The following is a 21,587-nucleotide window of genomic DNA, read 5'->3' on the forward strand; positions in this document are numbered from 1 at the left end:
TTTCTGAATTACGTAGTTATTCCTTTGTCAGCTTCCAGGAAGACCCTCACATTATTGGTTCATGTTCTGTTACAAGCGGGATGTTGTCTCTTTGCTTGCTTTGCTTCTTGTTGGTTGATTTAGAAAATGGTCATTCAAGAATCTTTATGATGGCATAACCTGACATATAGCTACTGTGTTATTTGTTGCCACCAATTGCTTTGTTCAGAAAGAGGAAGATCCAAAAGCTTGAATTTTGTGCTATTTGATAACCTTCAGTGAGCCCTAAATACATTAAATCTTTTGATTTTTTTAAATCCCTCCAAGTCTTAAAGTTCAATATTACCATAAGGCACCGATTTCTTTTATTTAATGATATATAAGAAAGCTACTTGTACAAAAGAGTTTAAGTGCAGGGCACTAATAACTAAAAGGGCTTGCTATTACGACAGCATCTAAATTTGCTACTTTGGTGAAGTGTACAGAGAACACGCCTCTGGTTCTTGCTTCTGACTGAGATATTTAATAAAAGAAAATTGTTTTAAAACCTTGCTACATCAATGTGAGAATACTGTAGGGTAACTTTTTGGAAAATCCTTTACACAAAAAAAATCTAGGATGTTGTATTGTTTCTTTGGTGGTGTTCTAGAGAACTCTTTTTAGATCCTTCTAATGCTTAATATGTTTCTCTCACTGTGTTGTAAATTAAATTATCCTATATTGTCATTTCAGCAAACCTGTGATCTTGAAAATGTAAAGCCCGAAACAAAACGGTATCTAGAAAAATCGGTTCAAGTGGGAAAAAGAAACGGACTCCATCTTCCTAAAGAAGTGCAGAATGTAAATATAGTTCTTAGTTTGGAAAGTAACTGGGACAAATTGTTGAAGGGGTAAAATTATGACTGTGTGCTAAGCATATATTTGAACTTTGTGTCGTTGGACCTGCATAATAACCACTCTAATCTTAACTGTTCTTAGTTCCATATCCATTCTTTAAACTTCCATCATTTTAAGTTTTCAAAATTAGTTTGTTAGACTCTGACTGTACGCAGTAGATAGAAGTTGAATGCATCACCACTTTTAAGCTTTTTTTTTTTTTTTTTTTTTTTTTTAACTCCGGATGTCTGTCTGGAAGAGAAGATGCAGCTATTTTAATTTCAAATGTCAACCACTGGTGTAAAATGAGTCCAAGAGTTTTGCATTTTGACTAAAAAAATTGAGGTAAATTAGAGGGAACACTAAAAATCTTGACCCCATTAAGGGAGGATTTACTCAAGCATATAAAAGCACTTGTCACTTCTGAAAATGATGGAGTAAAATTGTCAGTGTATGTGATGCTGATGTAATTTTCTTTAAATTCCAAGCTGATGGTATGTAACAATCTAGATTTGTGACTCTTGAATAGACTTCCCTCTTTATTGAAAATAATCATTATTAATTCACATTTTACAGTTAGTGGGAATATTATTTTGTGTATATTTGCATTACTTCAATGGCAACCAATACCCCTGAAGGTATTTTTAAATACCTTATAAGGAGACAGTAGTTGAGCTACATTTAAGTAAAATCTTGACTAATGATACCAAATTTTTTATTTGTTTTGTGTTCTTGATGCTGTTAATTACTATGTTCGTGTGAAGTTACCTGTAAGGGGTAGAGTCATGCTGTAAAATATATTAAAAAATGGTTCAGGTAGGTCAATATCAGCATTTAAAAAAAGGATTTGGAATGCTTTGTCATATCTGTATTCCATTCAAATAAGTGCTTTTCAACAAGTTACATCCATTTTTAGGACTTTGATTCTCAGTGATTTTAGAGGTTTTCTTTACACTTAAAATTTCAAATTAAATAAAATAATTGAATGTTAGCATGTTCTGTTCAGTGAACTTGTTTACAGGCTCAGTCCTCTCAGAGTTGAAAAGAAATCTGAGAGGTTGTTAGAGCAATAGACCCAATCTAGGATTCACTGGCAACAGGATTGCTCAGGACCAAAAAAAAGGTAAAACTGAGCCTGAGGGAGAGTGAACTATGATACTACCTGCAGTGTATTGGCCAACGGCAGTACTCACTTGGCCAATGCTAGTACTCACTGTAGACTAGTAAAGCAATCTAGAAGAAGAAAAAAAAAAGAGAGAGAAAAAATCTAGAAGATTTTTTAGTTATCTAGACTAGTTTTCTACTAGTCTACAGTAATCTACAGTATCTTTCTAGATAACTAGAAAAATTAAACTTTGTTCAAATGGAGGGTGGCAATTGTCAATTGATTTTTTTTCCACTAAGTTTAGTTTATACCCAATACAGGAAATAAAGACAATGAAGAAAAAATTGAGTGAGCTGTGTATAGACTTTAACAAGAACCTGAATGAGGAAAACACATACCTGGTATTTTCTAAGGAAGAACTTGGTGAGTACCATGTATGTTCCTTCCACCTCTTCAGCCTTTCAGTTTTAATTGAGTAATTTTTTTTTTAATTTTTTTTTGGCCCACTGAATGATCAAATGAAATTCTGGTTGTGTTCTAGTCTTTTCTGTTTCTTTTTTAATTCTTCCCCAAAGTAAGCTTAAAATTACTCTTTGCAAATGTTTAAAATTTCTTCATAGACTTGTGCTTTCTGAAGTGTTTTGCCTTGCATAAAGTTAGCATATCGGCCTTATTGTTTTTTCCATAACATTACTCATCACTGCTTCTTTTGTCAGTTCTCCAGAATCAGGAAATCCACTGGGTATTATGGTCATTAAAATTATTTGAAAAAGTTTTCTGTCATGCAAGAAATTAAGCCACTTAAATGATTTAAACTGATCTAGAGGTCATAGAATCACAGAATGGTATGTGTTGAAAGGGGCCTTTGAGATAACCCAGTCCCACCCTCCTGCCATGGGGCAGGGACACCTCCCTCCAGCCCCAGTTGCCCAAAGCCCCATCCAGTCTGGCTTTGAGCACCTCCCTGTGCCAGAACCTCATCACCCTCTGGGTGAAGAAATATCTAATACTCAGTCACATTTTTCATGTGACAGAGGATTTAGGGATTCGGTTTCTGGAGGGCATAGCATAAGATGTTATATTTAATAACACCATTTTTTTTTATTTTTACATTTTAATCTATTTTTGTCTGGTAGCCTTACATTTATTTCTATTTTCTTCACCAATAAAGTGTTTCAAAATGTATTTTGCTCAGCTTAGCAATCATTAGCAAATTATATTATTTGAAAATTGTTAGCAAAAAGAAGTGTTGTATTTCTGATGCAGGCAGAACAAATACAACAGAAAAGGGAGTGGTCTAGTTAATTCTAGTAAACATTGTTTATTAAATTGTATTCTATAGAAGGCCTTCCTGATGACTTTATTAACAGTTTAGAGAAGACTGAGGAAGACAAATATAAAGTTACTTTAAAGTATCCCCACTATTTTCCTGTTATGAAGAAGTGCTGCATTTCAGAAACCAGGAGAAAAATGGAATCTGCCTTTAACACAAGATGCAAAGAGGTACGTCATAGGGACTTTTCTGCAGGGTAATGACAGAGTTGAAAAATGGAGCTGGACATTCAGATGTTAGATTTGAGCTCTGCATTTTGTCTAGTAATATGAAATGAAAACTTACCAGTATGATCTCTAATATTTCCTTGCTCCAGTGTATTCTGATGTCTAAAGAGGAAGTTGTGTGCCTATGTATGTATCTCAAAATATCAGTGGTGCTGTTAATAGAAGTAGGATTTTGGCAACCTGCCAAATTTCCCTACAGTGTTCTGTAACTACTTGCTGGCAGTTTCTTCCTGTCTGAGTGTTGCTTCTGTACTACAAACTATTCTTCAGAATAACTGTGTTTATTTGGGCACGTGTTTTAATTATGAAATGCAAGTGATTAAATATAAAATTAATGCACAGCATCTAGAGAAAATCTTTAACTAGATGTTAAAAATCCCTAATTTTTATAAAAGATTCATTTAGTTATCTGAAAAATAGCTGCAAATGTACCTTATAGAAAAAAGAAATAATTTCACAAATAATTCATTTGATACTGATGATACCTGCTCGGCACCTAGATAGGTACAAAAATAATGAAAAGGCTAGAAAGGATAGAAGAAGTGTCATTTAGCAGGCAATTGCACCAACCATTAGAGAATAAAGACAGATTTGTGCTTTTGTACTTGAAATGCTGGGAAATGTGAAGAGCACAAGATAAGATAAAATGGCACCAAGAACTGAACGCTGTAAGTCAGCACAATTAAAGTGATATGCTGTTATAACCGTGGGACAATCTTCAAACCTAGTCAATTATACGTACCCTGAATTTTTTTTTTCTTTTTTATTTTTTTTTCTGAGAAATCTCGCTTTTCTAGAAATGGAAATTAACACAATTACGTTTTAAGCCTCTCAGAGATTCTCCACCTTATCTAGGTCAGTGCCTGAGGCTTTTGTGTTTCAGATCCTTTTCTCTGACTGCTATTGTCAGAATGGCAGAAGAGGGAAATTTGCAAACAAGGTTTGAAGATAGCACAATGGCTTTGCAGTCTGTCTTAACCACTAACAAGCAATTAAGCATTTTGTCAGACGTGTCCCTGTTATCTTTTATGTTTAAATGGTCGATAAAGAAAATAAACTCTTTGCAACAGTCAAAGGTTTGTTACTCTCAGAAGAAATGGTAACTTGTTGGATTAATTGAAACAGATTAATTATAGTAGGGAATGTAATGACTCAGATTGACTAGAAAACTAGACATCTGACTGCTTGCAATTAAGTGCTGTGACTAAAAAAAATTACAAAGATCTAGCTAAATTTATGATGTTCTAGATTTATGTCTCAAAGTGCCTCATTGTAAATGTGTACTGTTCCTTATGGTTACAAATATTTTTTATACAGTCATTCAATAATATAGTTTTATTGGTTTCACTTCATAAACTTGCCTCCTTTCTTTTTTTAGGAGAACACAAAAATTCTTCAGCAATTGCTTCCACTAAGGGCAAAAGTAGCAGAACTGCTTGGTTATAATACACATGCCAACTTTGTCCTGGAGGTAAACACTGCAAAGAGCACAGATAACGTAACAACCTTCTTAGGTTTGTTCTTATTTATAAACAATACTCTTATATTTAGAGTGGCAACATGGCTCCTCAGCCAAGATAATTTAAATACATAATTTGTCATAGTGTCTGTCATGTTTAGGTGGAAAAGGAACTGTCTGTTGCCTCTGTTCTGGCCATAGCTGTACAAATAGAATTGCCCCAAGACAGGGAAGTGTAAAATAAAAATCTGAAAACATCTGCTTTATGACAGCCAGTATAGGCAAACTGTAGTGTCTTTCCCTGCCCCCAAATGCAGTTACTCTATTTTGGAACCAGAATAACATGTGCAGCCTAAGCATATTCTCTCAATTCAAGAGGCTGCATAACATTTGCAGCTTTTCATTACCTTAGGTTAGCTACGTTTTTTTGTGCCTATGTAGGCTTAGTGTCTCTTCCAGTCGACTGATACAACTGCATTAAGTATAATAAAAGAATCAAGTATATGTTGATACAGCTTCCATGAGCTGTATAAAAAAATATATATATATCTGCAATGTCTTGATTTCTTTGAAGACAAAAGCCCTTTACTGGAATTCTATTTGAAAACTGAGATATTTTGAAAATTTTAATGTCACAGATATGTATAGTTATCCTGTTGACTTCAGTGGGCCCATTTTGTGCACAAAGTTAACCTCTACACTCCAGAATTATACAGTTTCACAGAATTATGTGTTCCTTTGTTAATGTGTCTTAATACCAGTTAGTCCTTTTAGTGAAGAGGATTGTATTTATATATATGTATAAATCAGCAGCCCCAAAATTATTTAGTACAGCAATAAAGTATTCGGTGGTATTGTTTTTTTGTGTGTGTGTGTGTGTGTTTTTGTTTGTTTTGTTTTGTTTTTTTTCTGTGTTTATGCAGCAATAAAAAGGTTTAAATGAACCTCTTCCTTCACCTGTAATTCTGTCACATTTCTCACGTTATTGTGTGAGTTCAGCTCCATATTTATCACTACCAATTAACTGAATATTTGTCAATGAACCTGTGCTTAGTTTTGATTTATAATTGGTAAGATCACTTCTTTTTTTAAGCGCAGTGAAAATATTTTGAACTCTTGCTGATACGTTTTTGTAATTCTAAATTGACATATGTAGTGTTTTTTTTTTTAATTTGTTTTGAATCTGACACACTTCAAAATTTAGTAGTTATTGATGCAACTTTAACTTGTTACAAGATCATGTATCTTTCTATTCAAAAAGATTGTGTTTCCTGGTAATTCTGATAGAGGTAGAATGTCCATCAAATTAATTGTCATCTTTAATTTAGTTCTTTTGATATATCTTCAGATACAAGCATAACAGTATAATTTGCTATGCTTTGTTCATATATATTCATGTTTTCAATCCATGTTCATAAGTTGATTTTATGGCTAGGAGGAAAAACATTCTGTCTTATGATGCATTCTAAATTTAGCAAAATTTGATCTGCAAACTGTTAGCATTTATCAGTCATGTAAATGCATTTAGAGCTTTAGAGCTTTTCTAGAAATAGGAGAGGCAATACCTAAATTTTACTCTCTATACCAACTCTCTTTACCAACTGTGACCATTAACCTGAATTCTTAAGGAAAAGTGTCCAGTAGTCCAGTAATGCTAAGAATAACATAAATATAGCATGTACTATATGAGAGCTTCAATAAGCTTAATTATTTTATATTAAATATATTGCTTTCATAGTGCTATGACCCTTTCTTGTCCAAGAGAAACTATGTTGGATAAAACTGATATTTGGTAGAAGAGTAGCTAGCTATCAGTTAGGATAGTAATGATCATGATAGATCATGATAGCAGCTAGCTATCATTTAGGCAAGAACTCTTTGGTCTCTTGTTCTTTAATAGGACTTTAGCTAGAATTAGGTCAGAATTCTTTTTGAAAAGTCCTTGAAAAAATAGTGTTTGAATTTTGTTTTATGCTTCAGTAACTAATAGTATTTGTAGTCTTTAGCTGCTTCTGCGGAAACACATCAAGAGAACTGAGATTACATGAGGTAAAATACAAGGTTTCTGGCAAATATGTCAAGTGTTTCTTTCTATTTCTGGTGTCTTTGAATAAGTCTAAAATTTCCCCAAACCCTTCACAGTACTGCTAGGCCTATGCAGATTTGTGTATTATTTATAGCATGCCTGCATTAAAACTCATTAAGACAAGAAAGTAGCTTGCTTGCTGTTTGTTAATCAACAAATAGAAAACTCTATCATGACCTTTTAGGGAATGTGCTTAAAGTTATACTGTATAAACCTGAGTGTGTTTTGCAGGAATATACATGATGGTAAGGAATGCGCAAGTTGATTCAAAGGCAATCTTTTTTTCAGATGATTTGAGTAAAAAGCTAAAGCCATTGGTTGAGAAGGAAAGAGAATTCATTCTAGATTTGAAGAAAAAGGAGTGTAAAGAAAGAAATTTTGATTATGATGGAAGGATCAATGCATGGGATCTTCATTATTATATGAACAAAACAGAAGAGCTGAAGTACTCTATAGATCAAGAGAAGCTGAAAGAATATTTCCCAGTTGAGGCTGTTACAGAAGGCTTACTGAATATTTACCAGAATCTGCTTGGACTTGTATTTGAGCGAGTAGAAAGTGCACATGTTTGGCACGACAGTGTTACTCTTTATACAGTAAAGGACAACTCAACAGGAGAAATGTTAGGGCAGTTCTATTTGGACCTCTACCCCAGGTAATTATCACCTAGTGTTTAATGTATGTGCTTAAAATGGAATTCAACTTAGTGGGTTGCTGATGTAGGTGAAATTAAATGCATTTGGAAGTAAATATTTGTCCCACTGGTAAGGCTATTACTGTGTTCATTAAGTTGTCCTCTGCACTGTTCTGGACTGTTTTCAGATTGTTTACTTTTTTTTATTATTATTATTATTATTTTTATTACAACTTTATTCATCTTCTGTAGTATTACTGACAAGTCAGTTGTTCATCATTTTTCCTTCATGGACTTTTCTCCTTCCCAACTGTAATATCATGTTTGATTTGTCATTTATGCTGAACTATTACTTCACTCTGTTCAAATCAGTTATACTCCTATCTGCCAAGCATTTAAGTTTTTCCCAGCTCCTCTTTAAACTTTATATGCATATTTTGTAGCCAGTTCTGCCTTCAGACTGCTAAAGAAAGTGTCAAATAGTTCAGGACCAAGAATAGATTCCTGTTGAGCACACCTTGAAATGTACTTCCAGCCTGATCACTGTAGCTCTTCTTTAGCTGTTCACAGCATCATTTCTGTTCATCAGAAATTAGGAGACTACTATAATTGTACAAGATTTATTCTTAGGTATTATTTTTTACTATCTCTGTTTTTTAATTATTTTTCAGCAATTTGTAAATGTCATTTTTAATATAAGTTGATTTAAGACTTCTCTTGGTAAAGAAGGTTAGGTGAGTGAATACAGTAGTAAAAAATTTAAAAATAAAATTAAAAATTTATTTTTAAAAATAGGCATGGCTTTTCTTCACTTGTTTTTCTGTTCTCTCCTTTATGCATATCGTGAATTTCTGAAGACATTTGTTAATAAGACTTTTCTGCCCCCATTAACCACTTGGGTTTATGGCAGAAGTTTCAATATCAGTCTTATTTAAACTCGGATCACACTGAAGATACAGTAAACTATTATTTTGTCTTCGGTAATGAAGAGAAGTTATTGCTTCGGAGGATGGAACATAGTCCTCTCTGTTAAAGTGTTTGTGACTAGTTTAAAACAAAAGTGGTGTCTAAAGTGTGTATTCTTCCAGCATTTGAGTAAAAATCAGATTATTGTAAGTGCTGCTGGGAATCTTAAGCTAGTGTGATTTAAATACTTATTTTATTTTATTATTTATTATTTAAATACTTATTTTTTCCCCTTTGTGTTCTTAACAGGATCTTAAGCTTAGTTACTCTTCGAAGTCATAAGACAACTTTTATATGATCATCCTAATGAACAGATACAATTTTTTCACGTAAAGCTTTAAAGAGACACCAGGTCATTTTCATTGTTCCTGAATAGGCCTTTCCATTCTGGTGAGCAGACTTGTGATTTCCAGATATTTTCTGATATATTTTCTTGTGCAGAGAAGGAAAGTATGGACATGCAGCATGCTTTGGTCTGCAACCTGGCTGTCTTCTCTCTGATGGAAGCAGAATGATGTCGGTAGCTGCTCTGGTAACCAACTTCACAAAACCAGCATCAGATCGCCCATCGTTGCTGCGACATGATGAAGTAAAGACTTACTTCCATGAATTTGGTCATGTAATGCATCAGATATGCGCACAGGTCAGTGGTGTTTGTTCCAGTATAAGCCTTCCTTCTTTCTGCACTGTCTACAAGCAAGGTATAAGTTTATTTTGGTGTTTTCTATTTTAGTAAACTATATATGCGTTTTTTGTTGTTTTTTGAAAGTGACTTTTTTTTAATTTCCATTTAAAACTACAGCAGTGAACATACCTTTTGAAAAACATTTTTAGAAGAATGTTTACTTTTGCTTATGCAACATGAGGGTACCAGTGACAAGTAAATAGATCCATGCAAAAAGTAAAGCGAGTACTTGATGGTGACTTCTGTTATTACAGCTGTCAGATGAATTTTTGTTACTTCTATTAGCATGCTAGATATTAGAAAGAAAGAAACAAACAAAAAGCTTGCTGTCCTCAAGAGTGTAAATGATTTGAGAATCCGTATAGTTATGCCCTTAACTCCAGCACTTTTGCATTTAGTGCTCTTGAAAGCTTCCTTTTAAAATCATAAGCAAGTCTTGCCTGAGCTATTATATTTTCTGCTCCCCCATGTGACAGTCAGCATTCTCACTGTGACCGGAATTAAGTGAAGCTAGTCTGCAGATTCTGGATCCAGATGCAAATAAAGTTGTAAAATACCTGATTTCATTTTCACTTGCATCTGTCAGATTCAATTTTAAATGCTGAATTTTTCGTAGGCCTAATGAAAATGTTATGTTTCAGAGAGAGAGGCAAGTCTCTTGTGTTCATTCACCAATTCACGTCATTACCCACAAAATCCAAAATTTGTGTAGTGTTGCAGTGGTCTTCTTTACAAAGTAGTACCAAATCAAAAAATCAGAGAATACGGTACACATTAAATTTTAAATTTTGGCCTCAATTCCAGAGCCTAGGACTGTAAAATAAAAAACAGATATATAAAAATTGGTATATTAAATCTAGAATTAAACAAATGGTGCTCAAGCAAACTGAGAAACAAGAAGCTATACATATTTTTGCATCATATTGAAAGTAGGAATTTGAAGAAAACATGATCATCCTCACTCAAAGGCAGTTGTTTCCCAGCCCAGAAGTTGAGAAATTAAACTGATTCTTTCTTTTTGACTACCCGGATGATGTTTATAAATGAGACATGTTCAGCACTAGTGCAAGGTTTTGGTAACTAACAAGGAGGTGCCTGGGTGTTGCAGAGCCCCTTCTTGGCAACCCATCTAACCACACAAATACATATGTATTACTCCACTTGCTATGGAATTCCACATAACCCAGGGAGGCCTTTTTTGTGTGTGTCTGTCGCTGCTGTGCTGCCTTCTGTGTGTGCAGCTACTGTACTTGCTTCTGTTGTATTTTATGTAAATCATTTAATGGACTAGTATAAGCACCTGCAGATGTCTTCTCAGTCCCACATATCAACATCCTGTCCTCTGGGATTTGCATGTACAAAGCAGTATCTTGTTTCATATGGTTGCTTGTTTAAGCATGTTAAAACTTGTCTTTTAAAGGGTAAAGGGGGATTTGTCTGAGTGGGAATCTGAGTGTCTCGTAAAGGTCAGCTTTTGGAGGACATTACTCCTTCTGATGTGTTGGGGTCCACTGGAAAGTGAGATATCGGGGGTCTTTTTATGGTGTTAAGGAAAGAACTAATCAAGAACCCGAGTCAAATGTCTTCATATATTTTTTATTACCATGGTACAGTTACATATGGGTAAATGAGGGTATCTGGTGTCAAACTCTTGCACTCCTGCTTTTAATCCATCCACTTCTATCACCATTTGTTTCTGATGGTTTCTAGCTTTTTTTCATAGCTGCTAGCAGATATAGCAGCTATAAGAAGAAGGGCCATCCTGTTACAACAATGGATTTGAGTAACCAAGAAGTTTAAATGAAGGCAAATGTTTTTCTTCTTTTCTGCTGTTCTTCTGAAGACATGAGATGATACACATGTGACATAGCCATCAGTTCAATGTATGCCCTACATTATACATGCCTTTTTTTGGTAGCCCAGCAAGAAAATAAGTTCTAAAGCCACTCCTCTTGTGGGCATCTATTCCCCAGTACACCCCTTGAGAGTGTGGTTGGGAAACTGAGAGTTCCTTCTTTCTTTTAGCACTTGGAGTGTTTTATTAGAACATTGCTGAGAAGGAGAAATTGGGCTGGCAAGAGGAGATAGAGTTATTAAAAGTCAAATTGAGAGTGAGACAAAGTAACTTCTGTTGGTATTTGAATATCTGTCTTTCAAAAGTGACCATCTTTTTTAGGAATATTTTGAGTTTAGAACATATTTTTATGAAGATGTTTAACTGCATAAAACCTTTCTTCAAAATTAATATCTGGTGTGTGCTTTCAACTTGAAATGATTGACAACAGTAAAGTGAAATAAAGTAAATTAAAAAGTTCTAATGTGCTTGGCTTTCAGAGTGAAGATTCTTCTCTCAGTAACTGAGTGCCAGATTTGGAGACCTTTCATGACTAAAGATGCTAGGGTTTATTTATTTCTTGCCATGAATTACTGACTCAAAAACTGTGCAATAAGTCAACTATATGCCTTATGAATGAAGACAGTTTTAGAAAAAAGCTTAAAAGGAAAAGTTGGTCACGTAAAATCTTTGAATGAGTACGTTAGACTATAATACAATAAAAAAATTTACAAGGGTATAACTGGAGTTTATTTTTTACTCTGAAGTAATATAACACAGTTCTATAACAATTTACAAATTATGTCATTGTCATAATACAGCATGAAAACATTTGTACTTCTGTCAAAACCTAAGCAGTGAAATGACTAATACTAAGAAAATTGAAGTACAGAATCTGTAACAGAATGCAGTAAATACTGAATAATCTGTTTTGTTACTCTTTAGTAGTCTTGGATATGAATTTATGCCCTCCTTTCTTTAAATATCTTTGTTAATTATATTATTCCTTTTCCTGTGATTAACACTTCAAGTTCAGTCTCTGAAAGTTTATATTATTCTAGAAACCCTGGTTTCTAATTTCGTTTAATACAATGGCTTTTTCTTTCAGACTGATTTTGCAAGGTTTAGTGGAACTAATGTGGAAACAGACTTTGTAGAAGTACCTTCACAAATGTTTGAGAACTGGGTGTGGGAAAAGGAACCACTACAACAAATGTCAAGACATTATAAAGATGAGAGCCATGTTGCAGATGCTCTCCTTGAGAAACTTGCTGCCTCTAGACTGGCTAATACAGGTATCTGTCTCCTCTCTTTCACTCAGTGTATGTATAAAAATATATAATTAAAGAAAACAAAACAAAACAACTGGTGGGAAATTTAAGACAATATCCTCTGGAAAACATAACAAACCATTTACTTTTTTTTCCTGTGTGTATGCTATCACTGTCAGTGCCAATAAGAATTAAGTGAGCACTTCAAAATGTTCATTGGATTAATAATTTCTGGTTTTATTTGCTTGGGTACAACCATTAATAAAATCTATGATGACACTGTATGCAGGAACAGCAGCAGCTCTGGTTTTCCAGGCTATCCAAAGGACTAAAATACCTGTATGTTTTTGTCCATGTAACTTTTTCTTACCCAGCAAATTCTCTTATTCAATATTGGGTTTCCATTGGTTTTCCATTTTTATTTTCTCAGGGTAGTCACTGTGCATTAGTAAGAAGTATTAAATTTTCTGCATGTACATTTTACATTTCACTTGCACATGATACTTGACTGACATGAAAGTTGCTTGCAAGTATATTCAACATGTGTAACACATCCCATACAAAAGCACTGTAGCCTTTCATTACTCAAATAGCTTCTGAACGTCTGAATCCAGAACACGTCATTCAGTATCCATCCAGTCCGTGGTCCCCACACTCCTGGTAGGCATGTTGCTTTCCCAAAACAAGGTTTTAATTCTCTTCTGTTTCTAAATCTCATACCACCTTACCTCTATCTCTAAATCAAGACCATAATCCAATGTCATTGCCATCATCTCATTGTCATTCTTACCACTCTGTCCCTGTAATCAGGGCTCCCCTGAAATCACAGCCATTTATGGTACAATATATGTCATCAAGGCACACTTCCCTATCCTGAACAGGAAGTGCCCATCTTTGTACAGGCACTGTAGCTGCATGAGAATTTTGTCTGGGAAGAGGTTCATATCTTGTAGCTTCTTCAAAATAGCAGAGCCTAAAGCAGCAGCAGCAGTTCTTGCTACTCTTTGAGGTGTCTTAGTTAATGTCATTAGATATACTTACCATCATCTGTGCAAGCCCTGAATGAAATGGTATACTGAAATTGAAGACAGCTGAGAACACAATTTTAAATATTGAAATTTGCTTTTAAAGTACCTGCTTGAAATAGTTCTTGATCTGTAAGAAAAGTAACACTTGAAATATGGAGCTTATAATGACAATTCCTTTACTAAAAATATCTATATTTTTTTAACTGAAGCATTCAGATGGAAATGTTTTATAGTTAAAATTCTAGTAATTTTGAATGTATGTTGAGATCTTTGAATGAAAGGTGCTAAATGGACTCCAGCTACTTTGACTTTAGATAATCAAATATTCTTATTCAATTAGGTCTCTTAACCCTCCGTCAAATTGTTTTGAGCAAGGTCGACCAGGCACTCCACACAAAGCCATCTCTTGACCCAGCAGATGAATATGCCAAATACTGTATGGAGATTCTGGGAATTCCTGCAACTCCAGGTATATCAGTATGAAACTTTCGTACAGCATGTCCTAATGCTTTATTTAAACATGCTTTCCTTTTTTCCAATAATGCTTGGCATACAAAACAAAACAAACAAACAAAAACCACCAAACCACCAAGTTGTTGTTTGTAAAAGAAGTTGTTTGTTGATCGTACTTTATGAAGCTGAAATAATTACTTTGAAACTTGGTCTGATCTTAATGATCTCTTCTGAAAGAAGATGAAGGTAAATATAAAGCTATACTTTCTCAGGTTATGTTTTAGGGTGGCGTGATGTGAATATCATATTAGATATTCTGATAGACTTGTGTTGGGTGTGCAACTAGATTAAAATAAAATTTACTTTTTAATCACCAGAATATGACAATATTCTGCGGTGTACTCAGACCCCCTATGTGAGAAGTTTCAAATTAGTTGATAAAAATTCCTGATTAATTTCTTCTTAAAGTTGATGCACTTTGTACATCAAAAAAGTGACTGCATTTGATTTAAGTTAATTAATGTGAATCTACTTTTCAAGGCACAAACATGCCAGCTACTTTTGGACATCTGGCTGGTGGTTATGATGGCCAGTACTATGGATATCTGTGGAGTGAAGTGTTTTCCATGGACATCTTTTACAGCTGCTTTAAGGAAGAAGGCATAATGAATCCAAAGGTACGTGGTAAATATTTTCTACTAAAAGACTCTTATTTACTGAAGAGTCTTGTTCTTGTCTAAAGCTACAATTTATTACAATTATGATCCATTGGGATAATGTCTCAAGTACTTCTACTGCACCCGTCAAGTTCAGATCAACAGAAAAAAGTGTTATATAAATAATTGCTTTTGAACATCATTGAAATTTCAGAGAGAACTTTTATTTTAATACAGTTATTATACAGGGTCATATTTTTTTGCGACTTTTAAGACATTGCATTGCATTGATTGACACATACTTTTTTAATGTTAAAAAGAAAAAACATACTTGTTCATTGTAAGTACTGATGCATATTCTGCTATGAAAGCTGTATGATAATAGTGCTCTATTTCCATGAATGGTGCCTCAAGTGTGTGGTATTTTTATACAGCTATTATTTAGAAAATTGAAGTTATGCCACTCTTTCCCAGCACAGCATAACTCACAGGTTTTTTCCATCTTAGTTTTTCTCCCAAGTGACTTTGGAATCATTGACGGGTTTTAGATTTACTGGGCTTTTTTTTACTGTTGTGTAATTCTTCAGCCTTTTCTGCCTCTGGCATGAAGGAAGGACAGCTAATAATGTGATTAGTTGTCCTGCCAATTCTGGCAATCTTTTTTATTTTTCAGGCATAGTATTAGACTTGTGACTGAAGATGCTGCGTCTCTGTTATGGCAAAGACCTTCTGGTTTTCCTGCCTCCCTTACCTGTCTTCTGGATTCAGCAGCCAGCTCTAGTTCTTCCCTTCAGTAAATGTATATAAAATGAGAAGTGAAGGAGAGAGTAGAAAGTGCTCATCTTCCCTATTCCTCTCTGGAATTTGCTTTGATTCCTTCCTTTCTAATCACAGCAACCAGAATTTCTAGAAATGTCTCTCCCTCTAGAGGGTGGAGAAAGAAAATAGAATTAGACTGTGAGCTGGACAAAGAGAGAGATCCCAAGAGGAGAGATGGGGTAGAGGCCAGAAAACTCTGGCAGTGATTAGGTGAGTAAGGACTGTGGAAAGAGAGGTTTTATGAAGACAGGAAATAAACTGAAGAGTTTAGGAGGAGAGATGACTAAAGGTGGTCAAGACTCGATGATCTTGAGGTCTCTTCCAACCTAGAAAATTCTGTGAAATTCTGTGAATTTATAACGTGCATGTGAGAATAAGCACTCCTGCTTATTTGATTGGAAGGGTCTCACTCATAAAAAAAAAAAAAAAAGCATGGCCACACATGTGTGTCTTGCTCCCTCTCTTACATGTGTGCACACACATTTTGCTTGGGTGTTCACATAACTTCAGGAGGATCTGTGGAGATTTCCCCTCCCTCTTCAGAACAATACTATCTTCTCAAATTGGTTCTTTTTTAACTTGTTATTTATATTTTCATTCCATGTAAGTGTGATACAGTTCCACAGGATGGGACAGACAATCTTTTATAAACAAATGCTAGACACCAGTAAGATTTCTGTAGTTATATTTCATTTTATCTAGATTTAGATTAGCTTTTAGAAAGGCAGGAAAGGAAAACAGTTATGGTATTATGACTTGCACTCGCTCTTAGAAATTTGGCTTACCTCTTCCTGTTAGAATAAACCTCTCTTCCTGTTTTGAGCAACAGTTATAGAAACTAGTTTAAGTGACTTTATCAATAACAATTCTTCAACAAACTCTTAACTTTAGCATTGTTAATTGTCACACTCCTCAGTTCTTGCACGTTATCTGAAATTACCTCTGGTCTCTCTAGAATTGAGAAATCTGCTTACAGGAGACACAACAGCAAAGAATCATGTTTACTCAAATAACACTTTTACACTAAAAGGAACAATATATTCTATTCTGCTCATGTCCAGAAAACAAACACAAATACCAAAATATTAGCAATGTTCATTGACGTATTATCTTTTTACTTTTTTCCATGTTTATTCTCAGGCAATGCGATTAGTAGTGTAGTTAAGTTATGGAGGTCTGTCAGTTAAAAAGACCTATGCTTTTTACTCTTTTTACAGTAGCAATCAGGAAGCAGTGTAGTCCTGTAATCTCATAGCTTTGACGTGTGGGGGAAGTATATGTGTGTGTATACAGTGACTGAAAGGAAGATTATTTTCTTCAATATTAAGAATATCTAGGACTTTTACATGAAAAAAAAAATATTGCTTTCTCATTGATTCTTATGTCTGAGGCCCAAAATGCTCCAGATGCTTTCTTCAAAAGATGACTTCTTGTTAAGAATGTCTTAATTTACTGCTTTCTCAGAAGCTTTTAGATCATTCCTTTTAAAGGAATCTTTTCCTTCTGAAGTAATAATGTTTCTTACTGAAAATGTAAACAGAGTTAAGTTCCCATTACTTTAATATATTTTGATAGGGAAATTCTATGTGCATATATATATATATATGTATTATATTGATGGGCACATAAAATGTTAATATATGCCATGTTATTCCTCAGTGTTATATTTATTTGTCTCTGAAGTATCATCTCTGTTCTTGAAACAGAGATTAAAGAAAGAGAAATCATCAGTTAAGAGAGAATGAATGTTAGTTTCTCTTTGCTTGCCTGTCAGTCATGTTACGCCCTTGAAGAATGTCTTCCAGAACTTGGGCAAGTTGTGTCATTTTAACTTCCAGAACAGTGTAAAATCACAAGAAATTGGATTTCTCAGTGAACAAGTTAAATTTCTCCTGTCTTGAGTTCTTCCAGAAGATCTAAGTTATATTTGTGGTATATTCTCTTTTGGTATTAAGAAAAACTGGAAAGAGAAGACATGTTGAGACTTTTACATACACAACACATACAGAAAAATGGCAGTTTACAAGATAAGAAATACTAACATTCTGCTTTACCTTTTATCAGGCTGGAATGAGATACAGAAACCTTATTTTGAAACCTGGAGGATCTTTGGATGGGATGGATATGCTTCAGAATTTCTTGGATCGTAAACCAAGCCAGAGAGCTTTTCTGTTGAGTAAGGGACTATGTGTTCAGTAAAATTGTGGGGACTATGTGTTCAGTAAAATTATGGTTTCTTTGTAATGGCATATACGTATGGAATGAGCTGGAAACGTCAGTGTGTTTCACATCTTAACTATGTACCACTTTAGGCAAATCAGGTTGCTTTTTCATGATTTTTTAAAATGTATAAATAAAAATGTGATTTTTAAATTGCACAGGACTACAAAATTCAACACAACAGGGAAAAAAGTAATTCTGAGATGTGCTGAAGCTGAGAAATTTGGATGGTAATTTTTTTTCTGGAATTAATGTGAGATAACGCTAATCAACATGGGGATTTGATGCCTTGTTTCTCTTTTAATAGATGCACTTAAACTGTCATGTGAATGAATTTCAAAACTGGGGATAAAAAGAACACTACCAGCAATAAAAAAAAAAAAAAAAAAAAACATTTTATATTCTGTATTATTCTCTTGTATTTATGGCTCACAAATGTTTTTGATGGAGTGGAACTGTGTTTGATTTCATCATGGTTTGGGTTCAGTCTAGCTTTCTGACAAAATTCAAGACTGAGAACCTGTGCCAGACAGCTTTACGGCAGACATACTTGTGTAATACTTCTACATTTCATTTTGGTGCATGCTAAATTCTTGTATTATTTATAAATTTATACAGTATAATTAAAAAAAAAAAAGCCAACTATCATCTGAGCTAAATAGAGGATAACCACTCAGAATATGACCTTGTCAGTTCTCCCACTGCTTTTCATTTTTTGTTGATGATCACAAATCAGATCTTTGTTAGGTCGTTGTTTTCCCAGCTATATCATCACAGGCACTAAAAAGTTATATACTATAGCAATTATAATGGTTTTGGTTCGTTTGTGAAAATTTTCGAGATATGTATAAGGAAAGTTGTGTCCCCAGTGGGAATGGTAAAAGTCAATGCCAGATATTCTTATTGGGCCTTTCCAGTCTGGCATGCAGAAGTGCAACAGAACAACTTCACAGATTTGATGGTTTCAGCTATGGGAGTAGGAAAGTAATCAAGGAATTATTTTGAAGTTTTTCTGTGAGATCATGCCAATTCTTACACCACTAAAACAAAGCTGATAGTTCAACTGCACTTTTCTTGTCTTTAGATATAATACCTTACTTTGGTTTTGGTATTGCAACATTTTTTGTGATCAAACTTTAACTTTGGTTACTAGCTAATAGATTTTAGACGTTTGATTCAGAGCCGTGAACATGGCTAATATTTTATTTATTTGTTCAAACACAAAGTAAGAAAATATGCCTGGTAAACTCAAAAGATTCCTTCCTCTTTTTTTTTTTTTTTTTTTAGCAAAAGAAAACTGAAAGCATTCACTTTAGGTCAAATCTATGTGTTTGAGAAAAACAACAGTTGTTAATGTTCACTTGAAACTTTTTTGTGTTTTTCTTTTGAAGCATTTAAGCTGAGAAAAGCAGAAGATCTTCATTGGTTTTTACTTAATTTTTGTTCCAAGATGGAATATTTGACAGGACTTACTTCTGAACCACAGTAGTTATGGATGTGAGGAAACACAAGTTTTTAGCCAAAACATACTTATTTTGTAGTTTCAACAAAGCACATAATTAAGTCAGTTCTAACTCTCATAATCAGTTGCAGTTCTAGACTCCAGTTCTGCAGTGTCAAGGAAAAGTAATACATGAAAATCACATATATGAGAACCTTTTGAAGAGTGTTCAGAACAGCCATAAAAGAAAGCTAAAGAAACTAGTGGGTGCAAGATCATCGTAAAACCTGTAAATTTAGCCTATATGAATTTTCTCTACAGTCTGAATGCATTTGGAAGTATTTTATTTTTAAACAAGTGTTTAAAATTATTGCAAATCCTATCTTTTTTTTTTCCATTCACCATTTAATGATTGTTCCAATGAATTAAATGTAAAAAGTTGTTTAGAGATACTATCCAAACATGGTCTACAAATCTAAGCAACAGAATTTTTATTAAGATGTAAGACACAGTATTTCTTTTGGAGCTGCCAAACTGACTTCCACATGAGGGAGACCTTTCTCTGCATAAACCAGCAGTCTCATTTCAAGGTAGATAATTGCAAATGCAGTAATTATGAGCAAAAATATGTGGTGATGACATTTAAAAGTTAAATACAGAACAGTACTGATGCTGATTTTGGTAATTTGTCTTGTTTATTTTTCCATTCTTTAGTGTGTGTGATTAACAAAGTAGATAGAAACTACGAAGAAAATATCTGCTCTTACATGTATGTGGAAACACGTACATGATTGTACAGATACACAGTAGTGTCAGCCAGATATCTGTATATGGAAAAGAAAAACTAAAATTACGTTGTGCCCCACAAATATGTGTGCTATGATCTGTACCTGTCCCAAAGAATACGATTTTCTGCAATTTGGTGTTGTAGAAGCCATCTCCAAAGCCCTGCATCAGGTGGTAGTTAAGGTAGATTATCTTATGGCTAAAACTGCACTCAGGAAAGCAAACACGTAATGTTCTGAAATGTTTCTGGAACACCTTAATGGGGTAAAGTATCAAGCTAGTCTGCTAATTTTTATATTGCCTTTTGAGAACCTTGTAAGTCAAATTCAAGTTCACATTGTAAAGACCTGATCTTGGAATGGAAGAAATAACCTGGATAAAGACCTCTTTTCTAGTTATGCATATCTCCATTGTACTCATGATTTTTTTTCTGTATATGAAACAGCATATTCTGACACTATTCCCAGCGTGTGACTTAGAATCCCCAAAGAAAACAGAAAATATGATCTCAATCTTCTGTTTTAGAAACATGAGTTAATCGCTTCAACACTGCACAGAAACAATTACATATCTTCAAGCACACAAGGATATAGGTATCTGGAAAACAAAAACCAACCAACCAAAAAAAAAAAAGCTACCAGCTTGTTTCAGAATTATTAGTCTCATGCTTTCATTGAATTCAGTTTCAAAATTTGAAAATTTGTTAATTCCAACCCAACTTGAAGTGTTCATTGTAATAACAGAAGTAACTTGAAATGTTAGTCTAAAAAGCAGCTGCATTTTCAAGTTAGTAATGTACCTTTTAGAATTTCATTGTATTTATAATTGTTTCCCTTTGTCATCAATTCAAATTGACTTGGCAACAGAAGCTTCAAATGAAAGTGAAAGGGTCAAAGAGGAGACACAGGAGAGAGTTATGTCAAGCACTAAAGAGGCAATTAGCAGGTAATTGCTTTCCCATGTTGCTTCCTCACTGCAAAAGATAGAGCAGGCTGGCCATGCAACTGGGTTACAAGGTGGCTAGGTGGTGGCCTCACCTGCTGCTGGTCATCTGATATAGACGCAGCATGAAGCCTGGTTTAGGACTGATTGCAAGCCAAGTTGTAAAGGGAATCTGGAGAAAAAGTTTAAATTCTGCTCTCTGACCTACAGCGGCTGTTGGTTATTATGCTGACTTAATAAAGAATACATGGAGGGAGTCTTTGTAGATAGGGAGTATTGACTATCACTTGAGCCACTACAGTTGGTTTTCATATCTGGAGAGCTCTGTGTTGCATGCTATTAATCTAACAACATACTCATTTTAATCAGTAATTGAGGTCAGTCAACTGTGGATCTTGCTTGACAAACAATTTTGTTAAGCCCTGTTTTAATGGATAATCAGGCAGTGACTATTTCTGATGGCTGTAGACATGTGGTATGGGAGAAATAAAATTACTGCAACAAGAAATGAATCACAAAGTCAAGATCTTTGCTTTCACTCTGAAAAATGGAATAATTTCCAAATACCTTTAGAAGTGAGGGAAGGCGGGGGTGGTACGTGGGTTGTGTGGAGACTTCTGGAGGAATTTTCTAGAAGTGTAGACCTGGTTGCATAAGGAGCAGAAAGCAGCTGATAATGTGCTGAGTGGGAGTTAAATGTGTTGGGGTGTTGAGGATTAAATCAATTACTGGGTGGGTTTAGTTAGCACTGGGCAGAGGTGCTATGCTGCACCTCATTCCCACCAAC

The 21,587-nt window shown here is 34.4% G+C and overlaps 1 protein-coding gene across 3 annotated transcripts in view; it reads left to right on the forward strand.

Moving 5' to 3' along the window:
• Positions 1–18,023, forward strand: part of NLN (neurolysin) — a 35,689-nt gene extending 17,666 nt beyond the window's left edge. For all 3 annotated transcript variants that reach the window (XM_068667450.1, XM_068667452.1, XM_068667451.1), the window contains exons 4-13: positions 712–819; positions 2,281–2,383; positions 3,303–3,463; positions 4,899–5,034; positions 7,354–7,720; positions 9,107–9,308; positions 12,293–12,479; positions 13,824–13,952; positions 14,477–14,613; positions 17,476–18,023. In XM_068667450.1, coding sequence (XP_068523551.1) covers positions 712–819; positions 2,281–2,383; positions 3,303–3,463; positions 4,899–5,034; positions 7,354–7,720; positions 9,107–9,308; positions 12,293–12,479; positions 13,824–13,952; positions 14,477–14,613; positions 17,476–17,610 — 1,665 coding nt within the window. In that variant the 3' untranslated portion in view covers positions 17,611–18,023. The remainder of the gene's footprint in view (positions 1–711; positions 820–2,280; positions 2,384–3,302; positions 3,464–4,898; positions 5,035–7,353; positions 7,721–9,106; positions 9,309–12,292; positions 12,480–13,823; positions 13,953–14,476; positions 14,614–17,475) is intronic.
• The last annotated feature ends 3,564 nt before the right edge of the window (positions 18,024–21,587 follow it).

This window comes from Anas acuta, chromosome Z, assembly GCF_963932015.1.
Source record: "Anas acuta chromosome Z, bAnaAcu1.1, whole genome shotgun sequence".
NCBI classification, from domain to species: Eukaryota; Metazoa; Chordata; class Aves; order Anseriformes; family Anatidae; genus Anas; species Anas acuta.